Genomic DNA, 23,862 nt, shown 5'->3' on the forward strand with positions numbered 1-23,862 from the left:
ATAAATGTAATGGGGGTAAGAATAGGGGTAATAACAGTAGCAATGGTAGGAGAGATAGAGAGACGGTGAAGGTGGCTATAATAATTGTAGGGTGACAATACTTATAGTATACCTTAGCAAGATTTGCACCAGAATATATTTTTCACCTAACTAATAAGTTTATTTTTTTATTGGATACGAAAAATGTTTTTTTTTTTTTATCTAAAGAAGCATATTTTCTATTGAATGACTTTTGTTTTCTGTCATATCAAATATCAGAAAATATTTTAAAAAGAAATTAAAACATTTTTGTCATTTTTAGAAAATATTTTTTGTTGAAACAAACTTAACATAAATCATGGTGAGTGAATGGAAATTAAAAGAAGAAATGAAAAGTACCACTTTGTGCAGATAAGGTAATACTGAGTTCTTCCAACCCTTTTCTTCCTGAATTTCATAAGCAACTTCATTAGTGGTTGTTGGAAATGGTTATAAAATTCTGGATAAAACCAGAATTTTTTCCTAAGTTCGGTCTATTTTTTAGGTGGGCCCCGAGTGTCGATTTACTCGGGTCAAAGTGGTAACGCGTTCTATGCCGCGTTGTGATTCACGTGGTATATTTGGTTGCTCAAAACCATTACCGAGTGAATGGGAAATTGAAGCCAAAGTGTGCTCCATGGAAATGGAGTTTTGGTGGAAATTCCTTAAGGTTGTAAATTGGCTTGTCCCACATTGATTTGGTGGGAGGTTTTGAAAGGGTTTATAAGGCTTAGGGTGTGATACTTGGGGTGTGCCCCAAGGGGTACCCAAGTGTTTTAGAGGGAGAGGTTATGGGCAAAATGGGCTAGACCCATTGGACCCAAAAATCACCACACGCGCGCGCGCCGCCGTCCGTCCGGCCGGTCGGGCGGGCTGGGCCTGGGCTTGGGCGCGGGTGCGTGGTGTGTGGTTGGGTTGGGCTTCTAATCTTTTTGGGCCAAAAACTTTTGAATTTAATTTTATTTTTTATTAAAATAAAATCCAGAATTCAAATTAAATTGGTTTGGATTTTTTGTACATCCAAACAGGGCCCTTCCCGTTTTCAAACAGAAATAAACTGTTTTGGAATTAGTGTACATCCAAACAGAGCCCTTCCCGTTTTCAAACAGAAATAAACTGTTTTGGAATTAATGCACACCCAAACAGGGCCCTTCCCGTTTTACTATCTGTTTGAATTAATTCAAATCTGTTTGAATTCAAAACCCAACAGGTATGATACCTGTTCAATTCAAAACCAAGAGCCACCTTCACATCTATAAATAGGACCACCCTCATTTGGATTTTGTAACTCTAATTTTCGTCCTTCATAATTCTGCAAACTTCCTCTTCATTTTGCTGCATTATTTTCTTGTCAGAGAGAGTATAAACACTTAGTGTGTTCGTAAGGCAAACAATTTGTAGTGCTGCTATTGTTTGTAGTAGATCATTTTATCCTGGGAGATAGACGTCCATATTCTGAAAGCACCGTGGAGAGGACGAATCTGTCTTAAGGACACAGTGTCAAACACTGGACTTGATCAGAAAAATAATTCGAAGAAATTAATCAAGTAAGTTGTTTAATTTATTATTCTGTTTTATTTGTTTATTTAAATCAGATTTTAATTTTGTTTTGGTAACAAAATAAAATCTTCTTTTTATTTATTTTTTTTTTATTTCGAGTTTGATTTTTGTAATCAAACAAATTCTCTCCTTTTCTTTATTTCTTTAAATTCTAATTGTTGTTGTGTACACAATAGAATTAAATCTTTTAAATACAGTGAAGATTGGCCAACAGTGGTGTTGTAGAGTGCTTGAAAGCAAATCTTCATGCACTCTGGAAGTTGTTGAATTTCCTTGTCATCCCACCTGATGTCATTATTTTTATTAGAATCTCTTAAACATCAATTAAAAGTAGCCTATGGTTCTTTTATGAGTAATTTTAAAATTTCAAAAAAAAAAAAAAAAAGAAAGAAAAGAAAAGAAAAGAAAAAAGAACACTATATGACATGTACATGGTGATTTTCTGGCTAAATTTTTAGATGGCTAAGATTATTTGTTCTCGGATCTTTGTGGCATCTTGTTCCAAAACATTCCCAGCTATTAAATTATGTTAGAATTTCAAAATGTAAGAATCTCAGGCATAATCTAACTGTTGTGAATGTTCTAAGCTAGAATGATAGAGAAATTTAAGATTTTCTAGCTAAATACTTTTTTGAAGGCTAAAGATCATGTGTTCTAGACAGGAACGGAACCAGGATTTTATCACCTCAGGGGCCAAAAGAAGAATAATATTTTTTATCATATAGACAAACACACATGTATGTATAATACGATATACAAATTATATATACACATAAAAAAATTCAAATATCATAGAAACAGAGAGGCCATGACCCCCATAGTCTTTCCTAGTTTCATCCTTGGTTTGTAACCGTTTATTCCAAAACATTCACGATTAAAATATAGAAATCTCGAAACATAAGTTACTGTGAGCGTTCTAAGACAAAATGATAAGAGTGGTCTAAGACAAACGTTTCCATATCTTTTTTGAGTATTTAGAATTACTCTTTGGTGAATATTTGTGAAGACTAACCTTTCAACTGAATTGGTGAAGCATTCTAGTTCTTCCAATGAGCCATAAACATCATAAATATCATCAATTATTATGATGAAATTTATGGCTTTTGTTAGCCATTTTCTAAAACTGTTATGTTGAGGCTCAAAAGCAACTCCCACTGCCCACAAATAACTTTCAACCAGTCGATTCCTTGCAAAGCTCAAGTTTTCTACAAGAGATAGATTCTTCCACCACCTAAATTTCACAAAATAATAAGATGTTTCGTTATTATTAATTCAAAAATTCTACTAATACAGGAATAAACACAAAAGAAATTACGAAGGAGAAACAAGGTGGCAATACATTTTTAAAATATGATAGTTTAAATAATATTATCTTAATATTGAAAATAATCTAAAAACATGACAATTTTTCTCATATTAATGATTTAGATTTTTTTTTTTGAAATTTAAATGTTTCAAAAGAGATTTTAAAGTTATAGAAAAGACACAAATTTTTTTGATAGGCGATTTAATTAATTTATTTTTTTAATTAGTAGTAAAACATTAAAAAAAAACACTATATAATTGATGTACTAAATTATATGAAAGTATTAGAAAAAATTTCAAATGCATGCATTACATACAGAATATTATTTATTAGCAATACGTGTAATTGTTGTTTCTACATAAAGAAAATTTTCAAAATTAAAATTGAATTTTTTTTACCTAAGATCGACTATGTCACAAAAGAGTGTATCAACATGCGATGAATTAAAAAAAGATATGTAGCAAAATTTATTGTGAAGATTTAATTATTAATTTTGCATCTCCAAATGCTTTAAAAAAAAATTTAAATAAAAATTGTACAACAATTTAAAAAAATGTCAATATTACATTTGATATTATCTCTCTAAGTCTCAAACTATTTTGAACCACCTTTGCTACCTCAAGCCTACCCACTCTCTCAAATGTAAAGTTTTTTGCACGTGTTTAATTGTTGTGGATATAGAACAAATATTAGAGCATTTTCAATGAATCGGTTAAAATTGTGTTAAAATATGTGTTAACAAGTAAAAAGTGAGATAAGTAAGGCCTATTTTTATGTTTTAAATATTAATGTAGTGAATATATGGCTCTCTGTTTTGGTGTTTTCAATCTAGAGAAAAAAAAAATAAAAAAAATAGAAAAGTTAACGTCTGGGAAATCCCTTCGGTACTGAGAGGGTAATTTATGTGGAAATTGGGCCGATCTAGGTGATGGGCCATTTCATGGCCTACAGTGAGAAGGACTAAGTAAAAGGGCCTGATAGTTAGCTCGGTCCCAGAGAGCCTTGCAGTTAGCTCGGTCCTGGAGAACCTTGCAGTTAGCTCGGTCACCACGGTCGGCACCGTGACAGTTAGCTCGTTCAAACCATCTTGTGCCGAGGTATTGTTGGCTTCCGCTTAGGACTTTGCTGTTAGATAGCTCGGTCCAAGCTAGTTGTGGATAGCACGGTTTCAAACAACCCAGTTGGAGTATGTCAACTGAGGTACACGCGCAGTGAAAGGAAGAACTAAGCTAGTTGGAGCTCGGTGTAGTCTGCGGCTTTAACATGGCCATGTTATCTCGGTCGTATTGACATCCAACCATGGTAAAACCATCTCACTTGGTTCAAGCAGTGAGGGGGGTGTTGAAGGATAAACATTATTTTTCAGGAATGTGATTCCTAGGAGGACTCTACATGGAGGAGTAAGAGTCCTACTAGGATTGTGCCACACAGAACTTATAAAAAGCTCATAACATCACCTATGGACAGGTAACTCAACTTTGATTCCCGAATACACAGAGCTTTTGTCTATTTGTCTATTTTGTTGACTTAGGCATCGGAGAGGTATCCGACACACACCCGCCGGCTAGCTCACGTTTGTGTTTTCAGGGAGTAAAGCGACATTTGGAGGAGCGCGGACTTGATCAACAGGATTATACGAGAAGGTTTATTTCTTTCCTGTACAATTGGCGCCGTCTGTGGGAATCACAGAAAGAACAAAACCTCTTGATCAAAGTGTTCCTTGCTAGATTAGACGCAATGACACACAATGAAGATTTGTCGCAGTCCGCCATTGACGAGCAATCCCCAGAGGGAGGTGGGAGGCGCGAAGGTTTGCCTTCCATCTCTCCCATGGCAGATCTGGAGCCCTAGCGACAGAATCCCCGGAGGGATGCAAGGGAAAAACGGGGTAACAGCCCCTGTCGCTCATCAAGTCCTGATAGACAGAGACGGATGATCGACCCTCAAGTTTTGGGGGATCGGGTAAAGGAGCAAGATGAGTTAATCAGGAAGATGGCGGCAGACATGGAATTGATGAAGCGCCAGATAAAGGGAAAGGGGTGGCGACAGGAGAGGGGCGCAAAAGCAATACGCCCTCTCGCCACTCTGAAGATCGTGGTAGGCATACCACGCCATCGCAAGTAGAGAATAGGAGCCTCAGGACAGGCGACACTCAATCAAGGACTTCCAGAACTCGTTACTCCAGGTCTGAGAGAACGAGAATATTGAGGTCCTACACTGAGGGAAGCACCTATCAGCCCTCACATACGCACCATACATCGTCCAAGCAAACGGAGTTGCCTAGATCGTCTGACTTAAGGACTGTGCTTGAAGAAAGGGCACGATGGAAGGAGGATGCCAGGGCACGCGACCTGCACAGAGTTTCAGCCCTTCAGCGGTTGGCTCCTCGGACGCATGGAAGCGTCGAGGTTGGAATGCCAATACCACACCTTGCCTACGAACCAACAGATAAAGCATTGGCAAGACTATATAGCTCGCCCTTCGTTCCAGCGATTGAGAACGCACCATTACCCTCAGGCTTCATCCAGCCTAAATTTACTATGTACGAGGAGAAGACAAACCCTTACATGCACCTAAGCCACTTTTGCCAGGTCATGGTAGTATACCGACGGAACGAAGCTTTGATGTGCATCCTATTCCCATCCAGCCTTGGCGACCTAGGTTTAACCTGGTTCGAAAGGCTACCAGAAGGCAACATAGCCTCCTGGGCGCAATTAGCGGAGGTGTTCGTGACAAGGTTTAGAACGAACACTAAGACGCTAGTAGAGATCGATCAGCTACTCTCCATTGACATGGACGACAAAGAGACATTGAGATCTTACAACAGTCGCTACTGGGAGACGTTCAACCAGATAGGGGACTGCCCCACCAATCTCGCCATCGCACAATACAAAAAAGGACTTTCAGTCAGAAACAGATTGAGGGATTCGATTACTATAACTCCACTCCTCACGATGGAAGCCTTGATGGAGAGAGTGCACCAACATATTCGGGTGGAGGAGGATGGTGCCCGTGCAAAGGCAAAATTTGGTACAACAGCAACACCAGATAAGAAGACTACGTCAAAAGTCAACACGGTAGAACGTCCAAACAAGAATGGACGAGGCAGGCGAGATAACGAAGAGGACCGAGATAAAAGATGGTTGAGAGTCCGCACTGCCATTACCACGGTATTCAAGAAACCAATCTGCCAAATTCTCAGTGAGATACGTGATGAACCTTTCTTCAGATGGCCAGCTAAGTTGGGAGAAGCATAAAAGGACTACGACGAAAAATTTCGGTGCACCTTCCACAAGGAAAAGGGGCACCGCATTGAAAATTGCACACCGTTGAGACAGCATCTGGAGGAGTTAGTGGCAGTTGGTCACCTAGACCGGTACATAGAAGGAGGGACGCAACCAGTCCCCTAAAACCACGATCATCCAGACGGAACACTAATTGACGCCCCACCTCAATGCGTGATAAACGTAATACATGAGGTATTCGAGCCTGAGCGAGCATGTGAACTCAGGAAAATGATAAATGTCACGCCCCAAACCCGCCCCTATGGGTTTAGCACCGTAACTGGCCAGTAATCCAAGATTACCGAAGGCCTGCTTAATAGTAATACAGTAATACAGAGTACAGGGGCTGGCGGAAGCCAATACAGTAAATAAACAATGTCCAATAAGTTGTGATAGTCTGTATGCCAAAAAGACTTTTCATGCATATATGCAGTCAATAACAAAACAGTATGTACATATATACAATCATTCGGTTCAGGAACCTAATCCCGATCAAACAGTACCGTAACAGTCTATACAGTCATACAAAACAGATACAGAGATAGACGGGGAAATTAAAAACACCCCTAAGCCATAACTTGACAGGCTCAGAACCTCGCAGTGAGGCACAGTGGTTGGCTTGACAAAACTGGAGCTTAACCCCGACACTTCTAGCCGCGGTCTGGTGCCTGTACACCTATATATATATATATGAGCAGTGAGCTAAAGCCCAGTGAATAACACAATGCGTAAAGAGGTTAAGAATGAATGTACTTACAGTAATCAAAACAGTTCATTAAATCAGTATTTCAGTCGTTCAGTCAGTACAGTCATATGTGGTACATCCATTAGCATAACAGTACAATAAATAGTAGGTCTTAAAAGACCGAATAGTAAATGATGGTCATCAATCAGTAAACAGTAGTGGTTCCAACAAGGGAACCGACAGAGATCTCTGTAACAGTAACAGTAAACAGTAGTTGCCAAGGATACCACAATACAGTTCAAAATATAGGACATACATTCATTCAATTAACAGTATCAGCTTAGAAAGCAGTACAGTTCAATTGTTCAGAAAATAATCATTTTGAACATATCTTTACACAGTTGTTACTCACAGAGTTCTGGGCTACAGTAAAGCTAGAGTGCGTCCCCAGTCGCCAACCCTACATAGTTTACAGATTGAACACACACTAAGCTACACAGTTGGGAAAATAATAACTTAATCCCTAATTTGCCTCGGTGTGGTTCTACATCTATATCCTCATTAAGATGCCTTAAACTAGGCCTAATAATGCCTAGGATGAGATGAGGATGCAAAGATGCACTTTAAAAGTATTTTCAGAATTTTCAGAAAACAGGGGTCACGCTCGAGTGTAGATTACTCCGCTCGAGCGGACATGCAGACAAAGGTTTCTGCTCGAGTGTAGACTTACCCGCTCGAGCGTTCTGCAAAACAGTCAAAAGTGCTGGATAGGTGAAAATTACACTCGATTGGGCGCTCGACACCCGCTCGAGCATGAGACACAATGTCCCGCTCGAGCGTCAATTATTCCGCTCGAGCGGTCTTCAAAACAGTGCAAAGTGCTGGGAGCACGAATTTCACGCTCGAGCGCCAGTCACCCCACTCGAGCGTGAGTCCAAATTCTAGAAATTCTAGATTTGAACCTCAAGCTCAAAACCAAGTTTTAAAACATAAATTTCGATCCTCTTGGGCCAATTTTCCAGAAAACATCCCAAAACTCATAGTTTAACATGATTCCAAAGCTCAATTGTAAAATCAAAGCCCAAGGGTGTATCAAACAATTCAATTTCAAACCAATTTTCAAGAATATGAAAAACATGCAAACATGCATGAACTTAAATCATTTCAAAGCTTTAAATACAAGCTCAAATGAGCTAACTCTTACAAAAACATGATGAAACCATGGACTATCACACTATTATGAATATGCATGCACCAATTTCCATGAAATCAACATCAAAATGCAAGGATGAACACATGCATGCATGATACAAGCTTTAATCCAACACTACAAGACCAATTCTTGACTTAGCTCATTAAACTATCATGATCCATGCTAGATAGAGCTTAAATATACAATTTAGAGGATTAAATTCATACCTAGGTTCCTCAATGACAAGTCTAGAGGTTCAATATGCCAATTTACTCTTCAATTCTTCAAGTTCTCTAGCCAAACTCTCAAGAACAACTCAAAACTCTCTCACTCTCTATCTTGGTCGGTTGTAGGCAACAAAGAAAAAGCTGATGGGAGTGTTTTGATCAAGTGTACAAAGGCTCTAATGTGTTTAGCCTACATGACCCACTAACAATGGCATTATGGTGATTAAGTCAAACTATGCGATTATCAATATTTAGTCTAGTTTAATCATACCAAATCAGTTTTCAGATAAATATACCATAAAATCACATAAATTCTACTGATCATGAAACACTAATCAATTTCGGGTTCGGCCGCCGATAAGGCCTTCAATTTGCAATTTAAACACAAAGGCATGAACAGATAATCAAACAGTCAACAGATAGACATACAATTAAACAGATATACTTAATCAATTCAGTTCCCGATTTCAGTCAATCAATTCAGTACTTCAATCAATTTAGTTACCAATCATAATCGGTCTCAGTTTAGCAGTAATCAGTGGTTAATCGGTAAACAGTGATAAGTTACGCCTTAATGTATCTAAGTGTACGTTCGACGTAGGATCAGGCAAATTTCTCGTCTTCCTGGTGACTAACCGAGGTATAGAAGTAGACCCTTCCCAGATCAAAGCAATTCAGGATCTAGAGAGGCCCAACTCAGTAAAAGAAGTACAGCATCTCACTGGTATGGCAGCCGCGCTCAACCGATTCATCAGTCGGTCGTCAGACAGATGTCGACCATTTTTTCAAGCATTAAAGGCCAAGTTTAAGTGGGATGAAGAATGTGACCGTGCCCTAGAAAGTTTAAAAGAACACATGTCTTCTCCACCACTGCTAGTGACCCCAATTCCTAGAGAAGAACTATTTTTGTACCTGGCAGTTTCCCAGCACGCAATTAGCGCAGTGTTGGTTCGAGCGGAAGGAATCCAACACCTGCCCATCTTTTATGTCAGCAAGACATTGCTGGGCGTGGAAACCAAGTATTTACCATTGAAAAAATTGGCCTTGGCCTTAGCCTTGATGATGGCATCAAGGAAATTGTCGCATTACTTCTACGCCCACACAATAATTGTCCTCACAACTTTTCCATTAAAAGCTTTGTTTGAGAGGGCGAACTTTTCTGGGCGAATCTTGAAGTGGACAGTAGAGTTGGGACAGTTTGACATCAAGTTTCAACCCAGAACCGCGATAAAAGCCCAAGCTTTGGCAGACTTTGTCGCAGAATTCACACCAGGAAGTCATCACGTTTGCCCAGTTGACTTAACGGGTACAACCGAAATAGGGATGGAAAGTGGCATCGGAATAGCGCAACCCCTGCTGCAGGATACCCAGTTAGACCCTAAGGCAGACCAGAATAAAGTAAGGGAGGAAGAAGCAAACCATGTTACACCAAGCCGAGACTCACCAACAAATAAAGACTTGGTACAATCAGATAGCGAGGGGCAAACAGCAAGCATGGACCTTGAAGAAAACACCAGCACACTCTTGATCCCAAGACATCATCTGATCCCTCTACTTGCTGAAAACTGTTCGTTGGAGAGATGTGGAACCTCTTCGTGGATGGAGCGTCCAACAGGCATGGTGCAGGACTAGGCATAGTCCTTATCTCACCAGATGGCCTAGTAGTGGAGCAAGCAGTCAACCTTGGCTTCCCAGCATCAAACAACGAAGCGGAATATGAAGCGCTTCTGGCAGGCTTAAAATCAGCACCCTACATGAAGGCCACCGAGCTAATGGTTTACAGTGACTCACAGCTGGTGGTAAACCAAATTTCAAGTGACTACGAGGCAAAGGATGACAGGATGACTAAGTACCAAGAGTTAGTCAGAAAAGAGATCAAGAAATTTGAAGTAGTGCGGATAGAGCAGATCGACAGGGAAGAAAACAGTAGAGCGGACGAACTAGCAAGCTTTGCTTCAATGGCAGATACCTCCATCCCTCATACATTACTGATTGACTACCTCCCAATACTAAGCATTGAAGAACCCAAAGTAGAAAAGGTATGTTGTGCCAAACTAGGCCTTTCTTGGATGGATCCCATCATACTGTTCCTAAAAGACGGCGTCTTACCGGAAGAAAAAAAAGAGGCCAACAAAATAAGAGCAAAGTCACAACGCTTTTGGCTCTCCCCATCAATGGCATTGTATAAGAAATCCTTCACAGGACCTTACCTAAAGTGCGTCCACCCTAGCAAAGTGGAAGCATTCTTGTTCGAAATTCAAGAAGGCGTATGCGGAAGCCACCAAGGGGGGAGATCATTGGCTTACAGAGCAATTTCACAAGGATATTGGTGGCCTTACATGCAAGAAGATTCAGAGAAGTATACCAAGAAGTGCGAGAAATGTCAGAAGTTCGCACACCAAATACATCAGCCAGCCAGAGAACTCCTACCATTGACAAGCCCATGGCCCTTTGCAATGTGGGGCTTAGACATAGTAGGACCACTTCCAACGGCACCCGGCAACAGAAAGTTCTTCCTTACAGCAACAGACTACTTCACAAAGTGGGTGGAGACAGAAGCATTGGCATCAATCAAGGAGAAGGATGTGAAAAAGTTCATCTGGCAGAATATCATCACTCGGTTCGGCATACCAAAAGCTCTAATATCGAACAACGGCACTCAGTTCGACGGCAAAATTTTTAGAGGTTTTTGTGAGGAATACAAGATAGAATTCTACAACTCTACACCGGCATACCCCCAAGCAAATGGCCAAGCAGAAGCATTAAACAAAGTGGTCTTGGATGGATTGAAGAAAAGATTAGAGAAAGCAAAGGGCAAATGGGCTGAGGAGCTTCCCCACGTTTTATGAGCTTACCGTACCACACCTCGGCAGTCTACTGGCGAAACACCCTTTTCCTTGGCCTATGGCATGGAAGCAGTAATCCCACTGAAAGTTGGCCTCCCCACAATTAGCAGTGAAAATTTTGATCCAGACTTAAATGGAGAAGCCATAGCATTGGAGCTTGATCTTGCGGAAGAAAGAAGAGAAAGAGCATTGGTTCACATTGCCTCGTACCAATAGAGTTGTCCAGAAAGTATAATAAAACAGTACATTCAAGACAATTCAAAATCGGAGATTGGATACTGCGCAAAGTGATGGGAAACACCTTGGTACCAAGAGATGGCAAGTTAGGGCCTAATTGGGAAGGACCCTACAAGGTGGTTGGATTAGCAGGAAAAGGGGCATACCACTTGGAAGATAAAGACAGCAAAGTCATTCCCAGGCCATGGAACACTGCCAATCTCAAACTATTTTATTTTTAGCTTTTCTTTCCAGTATTTGTAATTTTTTCTTTCTCAATAAAACAAGTAATTTCTTTTCAGTATAGTTGTTTCCTTCTGTAAAAGATTGTCTTAGTAAGTTAGGACCACTGTAAGCATAGTTGGCCAGAATAACCAACTTCGCACTCTCTTCAGCTAAGATTAGGATCAGTGCTGAAGAAGTTGGCTGGAAAAACCAACACCCTTCCTAAGCCTAGGATAAGGATCCAGGCTGCAAGATGTTTGGTCGAAATAACCAAACACTTCGCTCTAGGTTGGCAGGAAAAACCAACTTAGAGGTTGGCTGGACAAACCAACACCCTTCCTAAGCCCAAGATAAGGATCCAGGCTGCAGGACGTTTGGTCGGAATAACCAAACACTTTACTCTAAGTTGGCAAGAAAAACTGACTTAAAGGTTGGCTGGAAAAACCAACACCCCTCCTAAGCCCAGGATAAAGATCCAGGCTGCAGGACGTTTGGTCGGAATAACCAAACACTTTAATCTAGGTTGGCAGGAAAAACCAACTTAGAGGTTGGCCGGAAAAACCAACACCTCGCCTAAGCCCAGGATAAGGATCCAGGCTGCAGGACGTTTGGCAGGAATAACCAAACACTTCACTCTAGGTTGGCAAAAATAACCAACTTAGAGGTTGGCTGGAAAAACCAACACTCAGGTACTCTTCAGCCGAAGTGAGGATCTAGGCTGAAGAGTGGTTGGCTGGAAAAACCAACACTTATTTTTCTTCAGCCAAGATAAGGATCTAGGCTGAAGAGGTTGGTTGAAAAAACCAACATTTATTATTCTTCAACCGAGATAAGGGTCTAGGCTGAAAAAGTTGGTTGAACAAACCAACACTTAGTACTCTTCAGCCGAAGTAAAGATCTAGGCTGAAGAGTTGTTGGCTGGAAAAACCAACACTTATTGTTCTTTAGCAGAGATAAGGATCAAGGCTAAAGAGGTTGGCAGGTATGGCCAGTCAGATTGTAAAGCTAAAATCGAGATATTTATGTCGGCTGGCAAATGTTATACTACATTCTGAATACTTTTGAAAAGTAAAGGCAAGCATAAGAGTAAACTGAAACAACAGTTCCAACAAAAGAAGATTTCATTGAAGATTCAAATCAAGTACAAAAGGAGGGGCCTCAGTCCGGTTACAACTTCTTTCTAAAACAGCAAAACAAAGAAGAAAGTACAAGTCAAGAAAACAGGTCATCAAGATCCGCATCCAGTTTAACTCGGAGCCCGGTTTCAGCTGGTAGCTTGGTTGTCTGGTCTTCAACCGGTGGCTCCACCCGAACTGGCTGGATGGCAGAATCATCAACGACCGGGGCATTATTAGGCACAGTTTCTTCTTCATCGTCCTCAACTTCAAGGAATTTTTGTTGAATGGCAGCTGCATACTCCGCCATACAGCTCGGTATGAAATACGATGGAGGGTTTAGGAAACCCTCGGTCTCTGGACCGTGACTGAGCTGTTCCACCGTCGCTTTCCACCCACATTTGAAAAATAGATCCTTAGCAGCTTCACACTGCAGCATGTACATGGCTTCGCCTTCCTTATAACCTCGGTTTTCCGCGTCCTCCAACTTCTTCTCCAACTCTTTTATCTCGGCATCCTTTTCCCCCTCAAGCTTGGCCATCTCGCGCAGGTATTTTTCTTTTACCACGGCAGCAGCCTTTCGCTTATTCGCTTCAGCCAAGCTGACAAGACCGTTCAGACATGCCATCTCGGTTTGTAGCTCGGCTATTTTCTTCTTTGACTCTTCTAGCACGGTGTTTTTGGCATTGGCCTTTGCCATGGCCTGCCTAGTGGTTTTTTAAAGTTCCAATACTCGCTTGTGAGCGATGTGGTTCTTCTGTATGGTCTGCAAAAGGATGGAAAAAAACTTTTTAAGTACGACCGAGCAGAAAGTTGTAAGAATTTGAAAGATAAGCAAGGGAGCTACTTACCAGCACCATGGATTTTGTGGACGAGCGAAGGGCCTTCAGCTCGGTTAGGTGGTCGTGGTGCTCCATGTCGGGTGGAAGGCAAACGCTCTTGGCCAGATTGAATGCCATTAGGTGGTCTTTTTCAACGACCACTGAATCAGTATCCCGTATAGCACGGTTCTGAAAAGTGATATTGGGAGCCCACTTGGAAGAGCTAGCTCGGTCAAAGCGCTCCGGTTGTGGGCTCGGTGGAGGGCTTGGTGGAAGGATGGTATCTTCTTCATCAACAAGGCGTGGCTCGGTTGTGAAAGTCCGAGCACGCTTGTTTGGACGAGATGATGAGGGTTGATGGGATGGAACGGCCACCACGCTCTCCTGAGTCTGACCGGCTGGTAGTACTTCGGGCTGGTTTGTTTCGGTCAGGAGGGCCCTTACAGCTCGTTTCTTGGCCATCTCTTGCTCTACGGTTAAAGGGATCAAATTGATTTGAGGCAAAGATGGATCTGGCTCTGGCGATGGTTCAAAGAGGAAATTAGTCACTCTGGTCTTCCTGCGGCCACTATATCGATAGGTCAGTTCGAAATTCAGTAGCTCGGCCCAACCTCTGTTTGGATATCGGAATGCGGCACGAAGTACGTTTAAGTCTAGGTAGCTGTATTGAGACTTAAGGAAGTTCAAATCTGCATGAAGGAAGGAGAATACAGTTAGTGCGGTTCAAGATCAGAAAATCAAAGTAAAAAAGCATGGAATTGATCCAAGGTATTCTTACCGGCTTCACCCTTGTTCCAGTTTAAACTGTCGCCTGGGATCTGGGCTTGTTGGTCCTCAAAATTCTCAAATACCCAGAGAAAATCATCATCATTCACATCTTTGTCCGGGGTATTTTTTATTATCTTTTCACGACGGCGTCTGACTCTTAAATAGTAAACCCAGCCGTCCTCAGCTGATCCTATGGAGTATTGGTGGAAGAGCTCGGCTAGACCAAGATTATGGCCAGCCCGGCGGTTTAGCTCGGCAGTGCCGTTTATTATACGATAAGAATTGGTGGAAAGTTGGGTAGGGCAAAGGTTTGTTTGTCTAAGGAATTCACATAGAAGGGGCTGTACAAGGAATCTTAGTCCAGTTTCTACAATGGGAAGAAGTGTAAAGGGAACAAAGCCAGGGTTTCCCTAGGGTATGGTATCTAGTTCGGCTAGGGTGAGGTGGACATCATCAGGGATATGGTAGTCCCTTTGGAACTCGGCCATAGCGCCTGGGGTGTTTACCAAATATCTATATTTACCCATTGATTATTAAATTATCAATAAATTAGCTGAAGGATTAGCTCGGTCAATAAAAGGCGCCTGGTAGCTCGGTTGAGCAATCAGAGGAGTGCTTGGCCAACCTAAGTCTACAAAGTAAAAAAGAAAGGTGTTAAGCACTGATTATTGGACCGTGCTACAAGAAACAAGGGCAAGATAAATGAAGTCCTAGCTCGGCTACGCAAGATGCTATCAGTTTTTAGCTCGGTTTGATCAAGAGGCTTTTTTAGCCCGGTTGAGCTTTTGGGGCAGCACCCTTAGTTCGGCTTGAACTAAGGGAGCTAGTTTAGCCCCAAATTTTAGCTCGGTCGGTGGTTAAGGCTATTGGGGGAGCAATTTTAGCTCGATTTTTACTAAAGAAGCTAGTTTAAGCCCCAAATCGTAACTCGGTCAGTGGGTGGGGCTTTCTAGCACGATATTGTGCGAATCTAGTACTGTTCCTTAGCTCGGCTAAATAAAAACAGAAGGTACTGAAGTCCTATCAAAACTACAAGGATGTCATGGAATTTCAGTTCGGTGATTTTGTATGGCTGGGGTCTCTCCTAAGATAAACAACTACCTAGTTCGGTTGAAGTGTGATTTTTGATCAAAAGCATCTTTTTTTTTTATGGTTGTTTGCGAATACGATAGTTCTACTATGAGGATTTTTTCCAGAAAGATGGTATATGCTTTGGAACACATACAAATAAGCATGCTGTGTGTTTGCAAAAACCGTATGTGAACAATGGAAACAAAACAGGTTTGAGTTACGTACCAGTTCAGAATAAAGAAATCGAAGGAAAACAATCTCAGCAAGAACACGAGCTCTACAGTTGCAGTGAGAAAAAAAAGAGGAAACTTGGAAAAATAGAGGCTCAGAGAGAGAGGGAGATGAATAGTATGAGTAAATGATTCAAAAAGTAGGGTTTTTGGTAAAAAGCTTAAGTTTTGGGCGGGACTGTTCAAATATCGCAAGGTACGAGGGCTGCGTGACAGCCGCATTAGGCCAATAAGGGTGTGCCACGTGTCCTTGGAATAAGAAGCGGTTCAGTTACAAAGATTGAAGAGACGCTTTTTGACGAAACATATTAAAGTAGCCCGATGTGAGTTTAGCTCGGTTGGAAGGCAAAGGTTTTTTAGCCCGGTTGACAAGCTAAAGCGTTTAGCTTGGCTGGTAACAGGTAATCCTTATCATACTGCGCCGATGGAATTAAGGGGCAATTGAGAGGGTAATTTATGTGGAAATTGGGCCGATCTAGGTGATGGGCCATTCCATGGGCTACAGTGAGAAGGACTAAGTAAAAGGGCCTGATAGTTAGCCCGGTCCCAGAGAGCCTTGCAGTTAGCCCGGTCCTGGAGAACCTTGCAGTTAGCTCGGTCACCACGGTCGGCACGGTGATAGTTAGCTCGGTTAAACCATCTTGTGCCGAGGTATTGTTGGCTTCCGCTTAGGACTTTGCTGTTAGATAGCTCGGTCCAAGCTGGTTGTGGATAGCACGGTTTCAAACAACCAAGTTGGAGTATGTCAACCGAGGTACACGCGTAGTGAAAGGAAGAACCAAGCTAGTTGGAGCTCGGTCTAGTCTGCGGCTTTAGCATGGCCATATTATCTCGGTCGTATTGACATCCAACCATGGTAAAACCATTTCACTTGGTTTAAGCAGTGAGGGGGGTGTTGAAGGATAAGCATTATCTTTTAGGAATGTGATTCCTAAGAGGACTCTACATGGAGGAGTAAGAGTCCTACTAGGATTGTGTCACATGGAACCTATAAAAAGCTCGTAACATCACCTATGGACAAGTAACTCAACTTTGATTCCAGAATACACAGAGCTTTTGTCTATTTGTCTATTTTGCTGACTTAGGCATCGGAGAGGTATCCGACACACACCCGCCGGCTAGCTCACGTTTGTGTTTTCAGGGAGTAAAGCGACGTTTGGAGGAGCGCAGACTTGATTAACAAGATTATACGAGAAGGTTTATTTCTTTCCCGTACAGGTACTATGTTACAAATTTTTGTGAGATATATTATGCAATTTTTGGGACAAATGTTACATAATTTCATGATAGAATTATAACAATTGATGGTTCAAAAATGAAGTTACGGATTTTGTGGTAACATTATGCATATTTGTATTAATGTTACATATTTTTTCATCGGAATAATTTTTGAACCACAAAATGTGTACCATAAAAATATGTAATACTACCTAAAAAATATATAACTTCATTTATGAACCATAAATTATCGTAATTCTATAAAAAAATTACATAACATTTGTCATTAAAATATGTAAAATATATCAAAAAAATATGTAACAAAGGTGCATATAATGTATACCCTCTAAGAGATGCGTGTCGAAGGACTTCCCATAAGTATGTATTCGGTAACATGTGTGTATGTTAAACATAGAAAACAAATTGTGTAAAAATATCTGTCAACTCCCTCCCTCTCCTATCTCTATTTTCCTTCTCTCTCTGCTCTAACTTTATAAAATTTTGGTTCTAAGCATTTTTGTCAGGAGACATCATCATATATATTTTTGTCATTACCTCGATATCTCCTTGAGATCATTTTGATGTGTGGCTTGAACCATGTTGAAGTTAAGCTTTGCCAACTTGAGTAAAACTGAGTTTGTGTTGTCTTTGTTCTCAAGCTCATGGATGTGCCTCTTCACATCATACCACTGTGCTCTCCACTGCAATGGAAGCTCCAAAGCTTGGGCCAATTGTTTGGCAACTTTGTCCTCTACATTTGAATTGATGATATTCTTGAGAATTCCAGCAGAGAATTCTTTAGCTTCAATCAGTATATTTTCACCCTCTAATGCTAGATGTGAGGCTTCAAGAAGCTCTAGCATTGCCTTAGTATCATCAGAGTTTGTGCTTTTCATGAATGTACCCATCTTACTGGTGAAGCCTCTAAATATATCTGAATTAAAAGATATGCGCTTTAGGTCTAGGAGAGTAAAAAATTGGTTAGCACATAAAGTTACTTTTGTTTGTGGAAATATTGTACAAAACATTTTCTTCGGTTTGCCGGTGACCTTAAAACTAATGTGTTAGTAATTGCATTATTGGAGAAGGTAGTAGGGGTAGTAGAGTGGCAGTGGTGGTGATGACAGCGATGATGGTAGGGAGTGGTGGACATTGGTGGTGGTGGTAAAAAAAATGATTTTCGTCCAAATAATAAATTGTTTTCAATTAATTTTTGTTTTCCATTGTAGTAAACTCCAAAAGATTTGAAAAATATTTTTCAAAACAAACGAAACGTTAACATAATGAAGAACGTGGAAGTTTTCATAAAAAAAATGTCTAAAACCGTACTACATTCATCCTAGTAGAAAGTGAGACCTCTCAAAATGAATGCGTACTAGTTTAGTAATTCGGTCACTTTTCTCAAAAAAAAAAAACTTACTATTTTTGTATTATTTTTCTTTTGAAACTTAGTTGTGTACCTTGAGAAACATTGAAGCCATGCTGCCTAAGAATCCTAAAGAATAGAGCATTAGCATAGATATACCCTCTTCCGTAATGGGATGGTTGTTCTTAAAAGCTACAATGGTGTCTAGAGCTTCTTTGATTTCCACTTCAAATAGGTTGGCAAGACCTAGTTTTTCTATGCTGTCTATGAACTCTAACTTAGCCACAAGGTCCACTGCCTCAATGAACATGCACATAACATCCTCTTTCAGCTTCTCAACTTGTCTTTTGCATTCTTCTTCCTGCACATTGACAAATAATAACCATTCTCATTTTATTTATTTTTTTGTAAATAATAATATGTGAAAGGTAAACTTGTGGTCATTGTAATTATCATCCTGTGTGAATAATATAATTTATAACATCGGTTAAGTACTTAGATAGAAATCAAGAGCAAAAGTAATTCATTCAAAATGAAATAGACAGTTTCAAATTAGACAACAGCTACTCAATCACTTTGGGATGAGTAAATAGACTATTTTGTTCACCATTGATTTCATTCAAATTTTAAATAGACATTATCAATTATCAATTAGATTAAGTTGACATAATATAAAAACTTCAATACAATACAATTTCATTTATAAGAACCAAATTGCCACAAAATGCAAACTAGAGGGATTGAACATCACAGTTTTTTTTAAAATAACAACTCATTTTTTTATTTTCGTTGTACCTTAAAATAAATAAATAAATAAAAAGAAAAGCATAACAACTCATTTTAAAAATGCTTGTACATTCTTAAAACTAAAAACTGCATTTAATATATATATATAATTCTCACATTGTATTGAATTGTAAGAGACTGCAGAAGATCATATTTCCAAATGTTTGGCTTGTAATTGGCAGACCTCCTTTGATGTGTCGTACTGTTAATCACTTCACTCTGAATCTGGGATTGTAGAACATATTTTTGATCTGCTACTATTCCTTTCCTACAATCCATTATAGCCTCTTTGTTTTGGCTGATCAAAAGCAAATAAATAAATAAATAAATAAATAAATAATTCTTTAAGATTGGTAAAAAAAATGGCAAGAATAGATAGGGAAAGTTGTGGGGATCTATGTGATATTGTAGAGCCTATTTATAGAGGCAAAGGTCATGAACAAACATGGTCTACCAAACAGATAAATGTAAAAAACACAGAAACTAAGGTTAAGTTTGGCATCTTTAAAAAAAGTCAAAAAGTTAAAAAGTTACTATCCTATTTAAGTCATATCATCTTATTTAAGTCACATCATCTCTCTACCACATCACTTCAAACCTAACTCATATTTCATAAAAAGTCAAAAAGTACACTTATTTAGAACATGTCAAAATGAGCCTAAATATAAAATAAGACACATATATTTCATAAAAGGTGGGTCCTACATATAGGTCCCACAACATGTGAATTTTACCCCATGTAAGATATAGAAAAATGTTTAAGAGCTCTAAAATATAAGTTTTAAATGAGCTCTAGAGATGGGTCCTATCTGTTGATATGATATTTTAGTTTTTTTTTTTTTTTTTTGAGAAATGTTTGAGAGCTCTAAATTAGCTCTAAGAGCTTTAATGGGATAAGGGGTCACTGTTGTGCTCAAAGCACAACAATAATTGTGGTGCCTCCATTTAAAGTGTATTCTGGCTTTATTTTTATGATCAAAACCGTTCATTTTGTAGGGTTTATTGAGTACTTCATGACTACCAAAAATCATATTAATCGGATATCAACAAATATATGATCGATAACCAAAAAAATAAATAATAAGTTTTCCTTTTGAGAAATAATATAAATAATATGCAATTCGATCATATAGTTGTTGATATCCGTTAATATGATTTTTGGTAGGCATGAAGTACTCAACAAACCCTACAAAATAAACGGTTTGGATCATAAAAATAAGATCATAATACACCTCAAATAGAGGCACTACAGTCACTGCTGTGCTTTGAGCACAACAGGGATCCCTTTTCCGCTTTAATGTGTGTGTGGGTCCCACATAATATGTGTTTTGGCCCTTTTTTTTTTTTTGGATTTTCCAGCTCATTAGAGCTGGTTTAGAGCTCAAAATTTAGGGCGATGTATCGTTGTTGTTGTTGTTGTTGTTTTTTTTTTTTTTTTTTTTTTTGGGGGGGGAAATTCCACATCATTTGAGTTCAATTAGAGCTCAAAAATTAAGGAATGTATCATTGCTGATAAGATATATGTGTCACATTCTGTATTTAATATCTGTATACCTAGACTTATTGCTATAAAAAAAAATAAATTTGGGTCCTCTGTCCATATTTTGGGTGTAAGTATCGGTAGATGTATTAATGGCAGTTACACATGGTTAGGAAGGAATTAAATGGCTTAGATGAAGCCCACTTGACTCATCATGTGATGAATGAACCAAAAAATAAAAACGAAACAATAATTAAAAAAAAAAATACAAGAGGTCATTAGTTTTTTTAAGGGTAAATTAGGAATACACCTCTTAAAATTTGTTTAAAATACGAATTGACTTGTGTAATTTTAAAAATTACATCTCGTCTCTTCAAGTCAATTAACAGTTTTTAATGATATTAAAAAAAATTTAATTATTAATTCATGTAATTTTATTATTTTATAAGAGAGGAATTAATAATCTTATTTTTTTCAATTAATTCTGTTAAATAATTTTTTTTAAAAAGAGGATATTTGCAATTTTTCAAATCATAGGGTTGTATTTTAAATAAATTTCATGAGGTGTATTTGTAATTTGTCATTTTTTACTAATAAACCTATGAATGTTGCTATTAGCACTTCGCTTATTATTTTGGACCCCCAATTTTTTGAATTTTTTTTATTACAATAATAACTTCAAATGAAACTACTAAACTGAATATCAATTATTGTAGGACATCTTATCTCACAATTAAGTGTACACACCTACTAAATCATAAGATAGGATTTATGAGAGTATCTATCTCTATCACGACTCATACACTTCAACTCATACACTTCAAAACTCTCAAAACCTACCCACCCTCAAAATCTTGAAAATCCTCCGACAGTGATATTCTGGAAGCAACGGTGGCAACAGTGGTAACCATTCGATTAAATATTTCTCCGGCAATGACAATAAACATAAGTTTTTTCACAACCACAATTTCATGAAACAAGAGGAGTACAACAATGTAAGCTCAAAAGAAGTTCATAGCTTGGATGGTGTTCATAGCTCGAAGGAGGTTGGCCTTATAATAATAAGTTTCTTCAAAAACACTAAAAAAAATAGTGAAAGCTATTCTTTTTTTTTTTTTTTTTCGATGCTGAACTCCTGGACATATGACAAAAAAATGGTAACACAAGCCCAAATACTACTTATTTGTTCGAGAACACATGTCCAAACATATGTTAATTACTCGGCAACACATGTCCAAGTAAGGAAATTTGATACACTTTGAAGGGTAAAAGAGAGTTAATCTGGGCTATGAACGGCATCTTCAGCTCTGGAATCGAAATCCCTAATTACAGAAGGAGTAATGTTAGGAATTATGAAAAAAATATATTATGAAATGCTTCATGAATATTCTCCACCCTTAGATTACACATATAATAAAATACCACACACTAATCAAATGATGAAAATAATTGTGACGACTCCGTCACATACAATATTTTACATTTAATTAATCAAGGTGTTATGCTTCAAGTCTGGTGTTTTGTTTGGTCTTATCAAGTAGCTTTTTATGTTCAAGGCAGCTGGGTTATAGATCTATTTTTGTCAGGCTGCTATGCTACAATGACTGAAGGACTGCCACTTTCTTGTTGATGTCTGTATTGGTTCATGGGTGTGCTATACATATGGCTCTTGGTGTCTGGGAGCATGGCCACTGTCTGGAGGTTTGCTTCTTGCTTTTTGAAATGTTGGCTTATTTGATTGAAGTTTAAGGCAGCAGGGTATGTGCTAGTTTCTGTTGGGGGGCCAATCCATAATTTACACCAATGGCTGTTCTGTCTGGGTGATGATCTGTTGGGAATAAGTTGCCATCTGATATATATCAATAAGCGACCTTCTGTTGGGAATAAGCTTCCATCTGGGTGTTGATCTGTGGCTGATCTGCAATATGCTAAGTGAAGCTGATGTTTAGGAGAGCAGGATTGAGGCTGGTGTTTCCTGGTTGGTTTCTAGTCTCCTGTATGGTTTTGGAGGTCTGTTTCCTGGATGAGTTTGATTGGTGGCTGCAAATAGGTGTCTGAGTGGGAAGCTGGTCTGCTCATAAAAGGCCTCAAAAAGCAAGTCTACTACTTGTTTCCTTTTTCCTTCTTTTTGGTTCTTTTGATTGGCCCCTCACCAATCATGGGTTAAGTGCTAGCAAATGATTGTGCTTCTTAATCGGTGCCAACATAGTTGGGATTGGTTAGGTTAGTTATGATGCTATTTGCACTTCTCTTCTTTGTTGATGTAAGTTTTCGCAAGTTTATTGCTTTCTTTATCAATAAAGTTTTCTTTGCTGATAAAAAAAAAAGGCGATTTGGATTTTAATTAGTTATTATTTTGCATTAATTGTGGAATTGATGAACATTATTCGGTCTGATGGGTTTGGATTGTGACAATAATCTTTATGAAATATTTCATGATATTTTGTTCATAATTTCTAACATTACTCTTATAGAAGAGAGTATACAAGAGAGGCCCTTGGCCACCGAAGTAGAAATAGAAGCATAAGAAGAATTGTGAAACGATAATCAGTTACATGCAAATAATTTTAGTTTACCAGAAGGATGAATCACAAAGAGAAACTTGTTTTTCTTCCATCTTGGGAGAGAGAGTGTGATTGACGGGGGTTTGGGGGAGATTTTTGTCTTAACTTTTAGGGTTTTTATAGTTAATGATTTTTAGAGATGTGGGAGTGTGCATTTAAGTGGACATAAATTTGTTGTAAGGATAATTTTAATATTATTTGAAGGATGAAAGAAATTTTATAGATTTTAAAATTTATAAATAGAAATCTAAAGAAATTGGAATCTAAAATAATAAGTATGCTATTAATAACAACACTCTATATATTTATATATACATATATGTAACCACATACCGTATGCACCCAAGGAAAGCAAAACCCACTCATCCCAACTAGTTGTAGCACCTTCATGTTTTCTCTCTTGTTCTAGTATTTTGTTGATGTATGATGTAAGATTGACCTTAATTCTTATCAATAAAGTGTATTATTTTTGCTGATCAAAAAAATACACCGTGTTGCAACATATGTAACATAATCACAACCTTTCATAACAAATATTGACGTGTATAAGCCCATAAAGGCCACGCATCACTATGAACAATCCAAGCCCATCACTTAGAGCCCAATGCATAACCCAGCTGGTGAGGTCCAGGACAACTGGAGTCCAACATGGCATAAAGAGCCAATGACATTCAAACACACGGCAGGTGAAGGACGGGCCACATCAGCAGACAAAGATCTGCAAAGTTATTGCCAGTGTACATCACCATTAATGCAGCCCATCACAGCATTTATTACGACAACACCTCTCCGTCGGAACAGGACCCCTTACCCTGAACAAGGTAAGCTACAGCATAGACTTTCGGCGAGGAAGGCAGGTCGGAGGGGACAACGAAATGATTACC

The 23,862-nt window shown here is 38.9% G+C and overlaps 1 protein-coding gene and 1 pseudogene across 2 annotated transcripts; both read right to left on the reverse strand.

The window, feature by feature from the left end:
- Window positions 1-335: 335 nt before the first annotated feature.
- Window positions 336-19,295, reverse strand: LOC145799907 (alpha-farnesene synthase-like; annotated as a pseudogene). Its single transcript, XR_014341344.1, has 6 exons — window positions 19,052-19,295; window positions 18,243-18,509; window positions 17,338-17,716; window positions 2,591-2,809; window positions 1,774-1,863; window positions 336-426 (listed from the first exon to the last, which is right to left on the reverse strand). The product of XR_014341344.1 is annotated as an alpha-farnesene synthase-like (transcript).
- Window positions 12,120-16,374, reverse strand: LOC145798851 (uncharacterized). The gene is made up of 2 exons (XM_082888058.1): window positions 13,526-16,374; window positions 12,120-13,440 (listed from the first exon to the last, which is right to left on the reverse strand). The coding sequence occupies exon 2, from the start codon at window positions 13,372-13,374 to the stop codon at window positions 12,772-12,774; it is 603 nt and encodes a 200-aa protein (XP_082744184.1). The 5' UTR covers window positions 13,375-13,440; window positions 13,526-16,374; the 3' UTR covers window positions 12,120-12,771.
- Window positions 19,296-23,862: the final 4,567 nt, after the last annotated feature.

Source organism: Camellia sinensis, chromosome 9, assembly GCF_055761805.1.
Source record: "Camellia sinensis isolate YWXY chromosome 9, ASM5576180v1, whole genome shotgun sequence".
NCBI classification, from domain to species: domain Eukaryota; kingdom Viridiplantae; phylum Streptophyta; class Magnoliopsida; order Ericales; family Theaceae; genus Camellia; species Camellia sinensis.

Excerpts from the sequence above, each read along its gene's own strand:
- LOC145798851 (XM_082888058.1), bottom strand. The coding sequence starts at position 13,374 with ATGGCAAAGGCCAATGCCAAAAACACCGTGCTAGAAGAGTCAAAGAAG.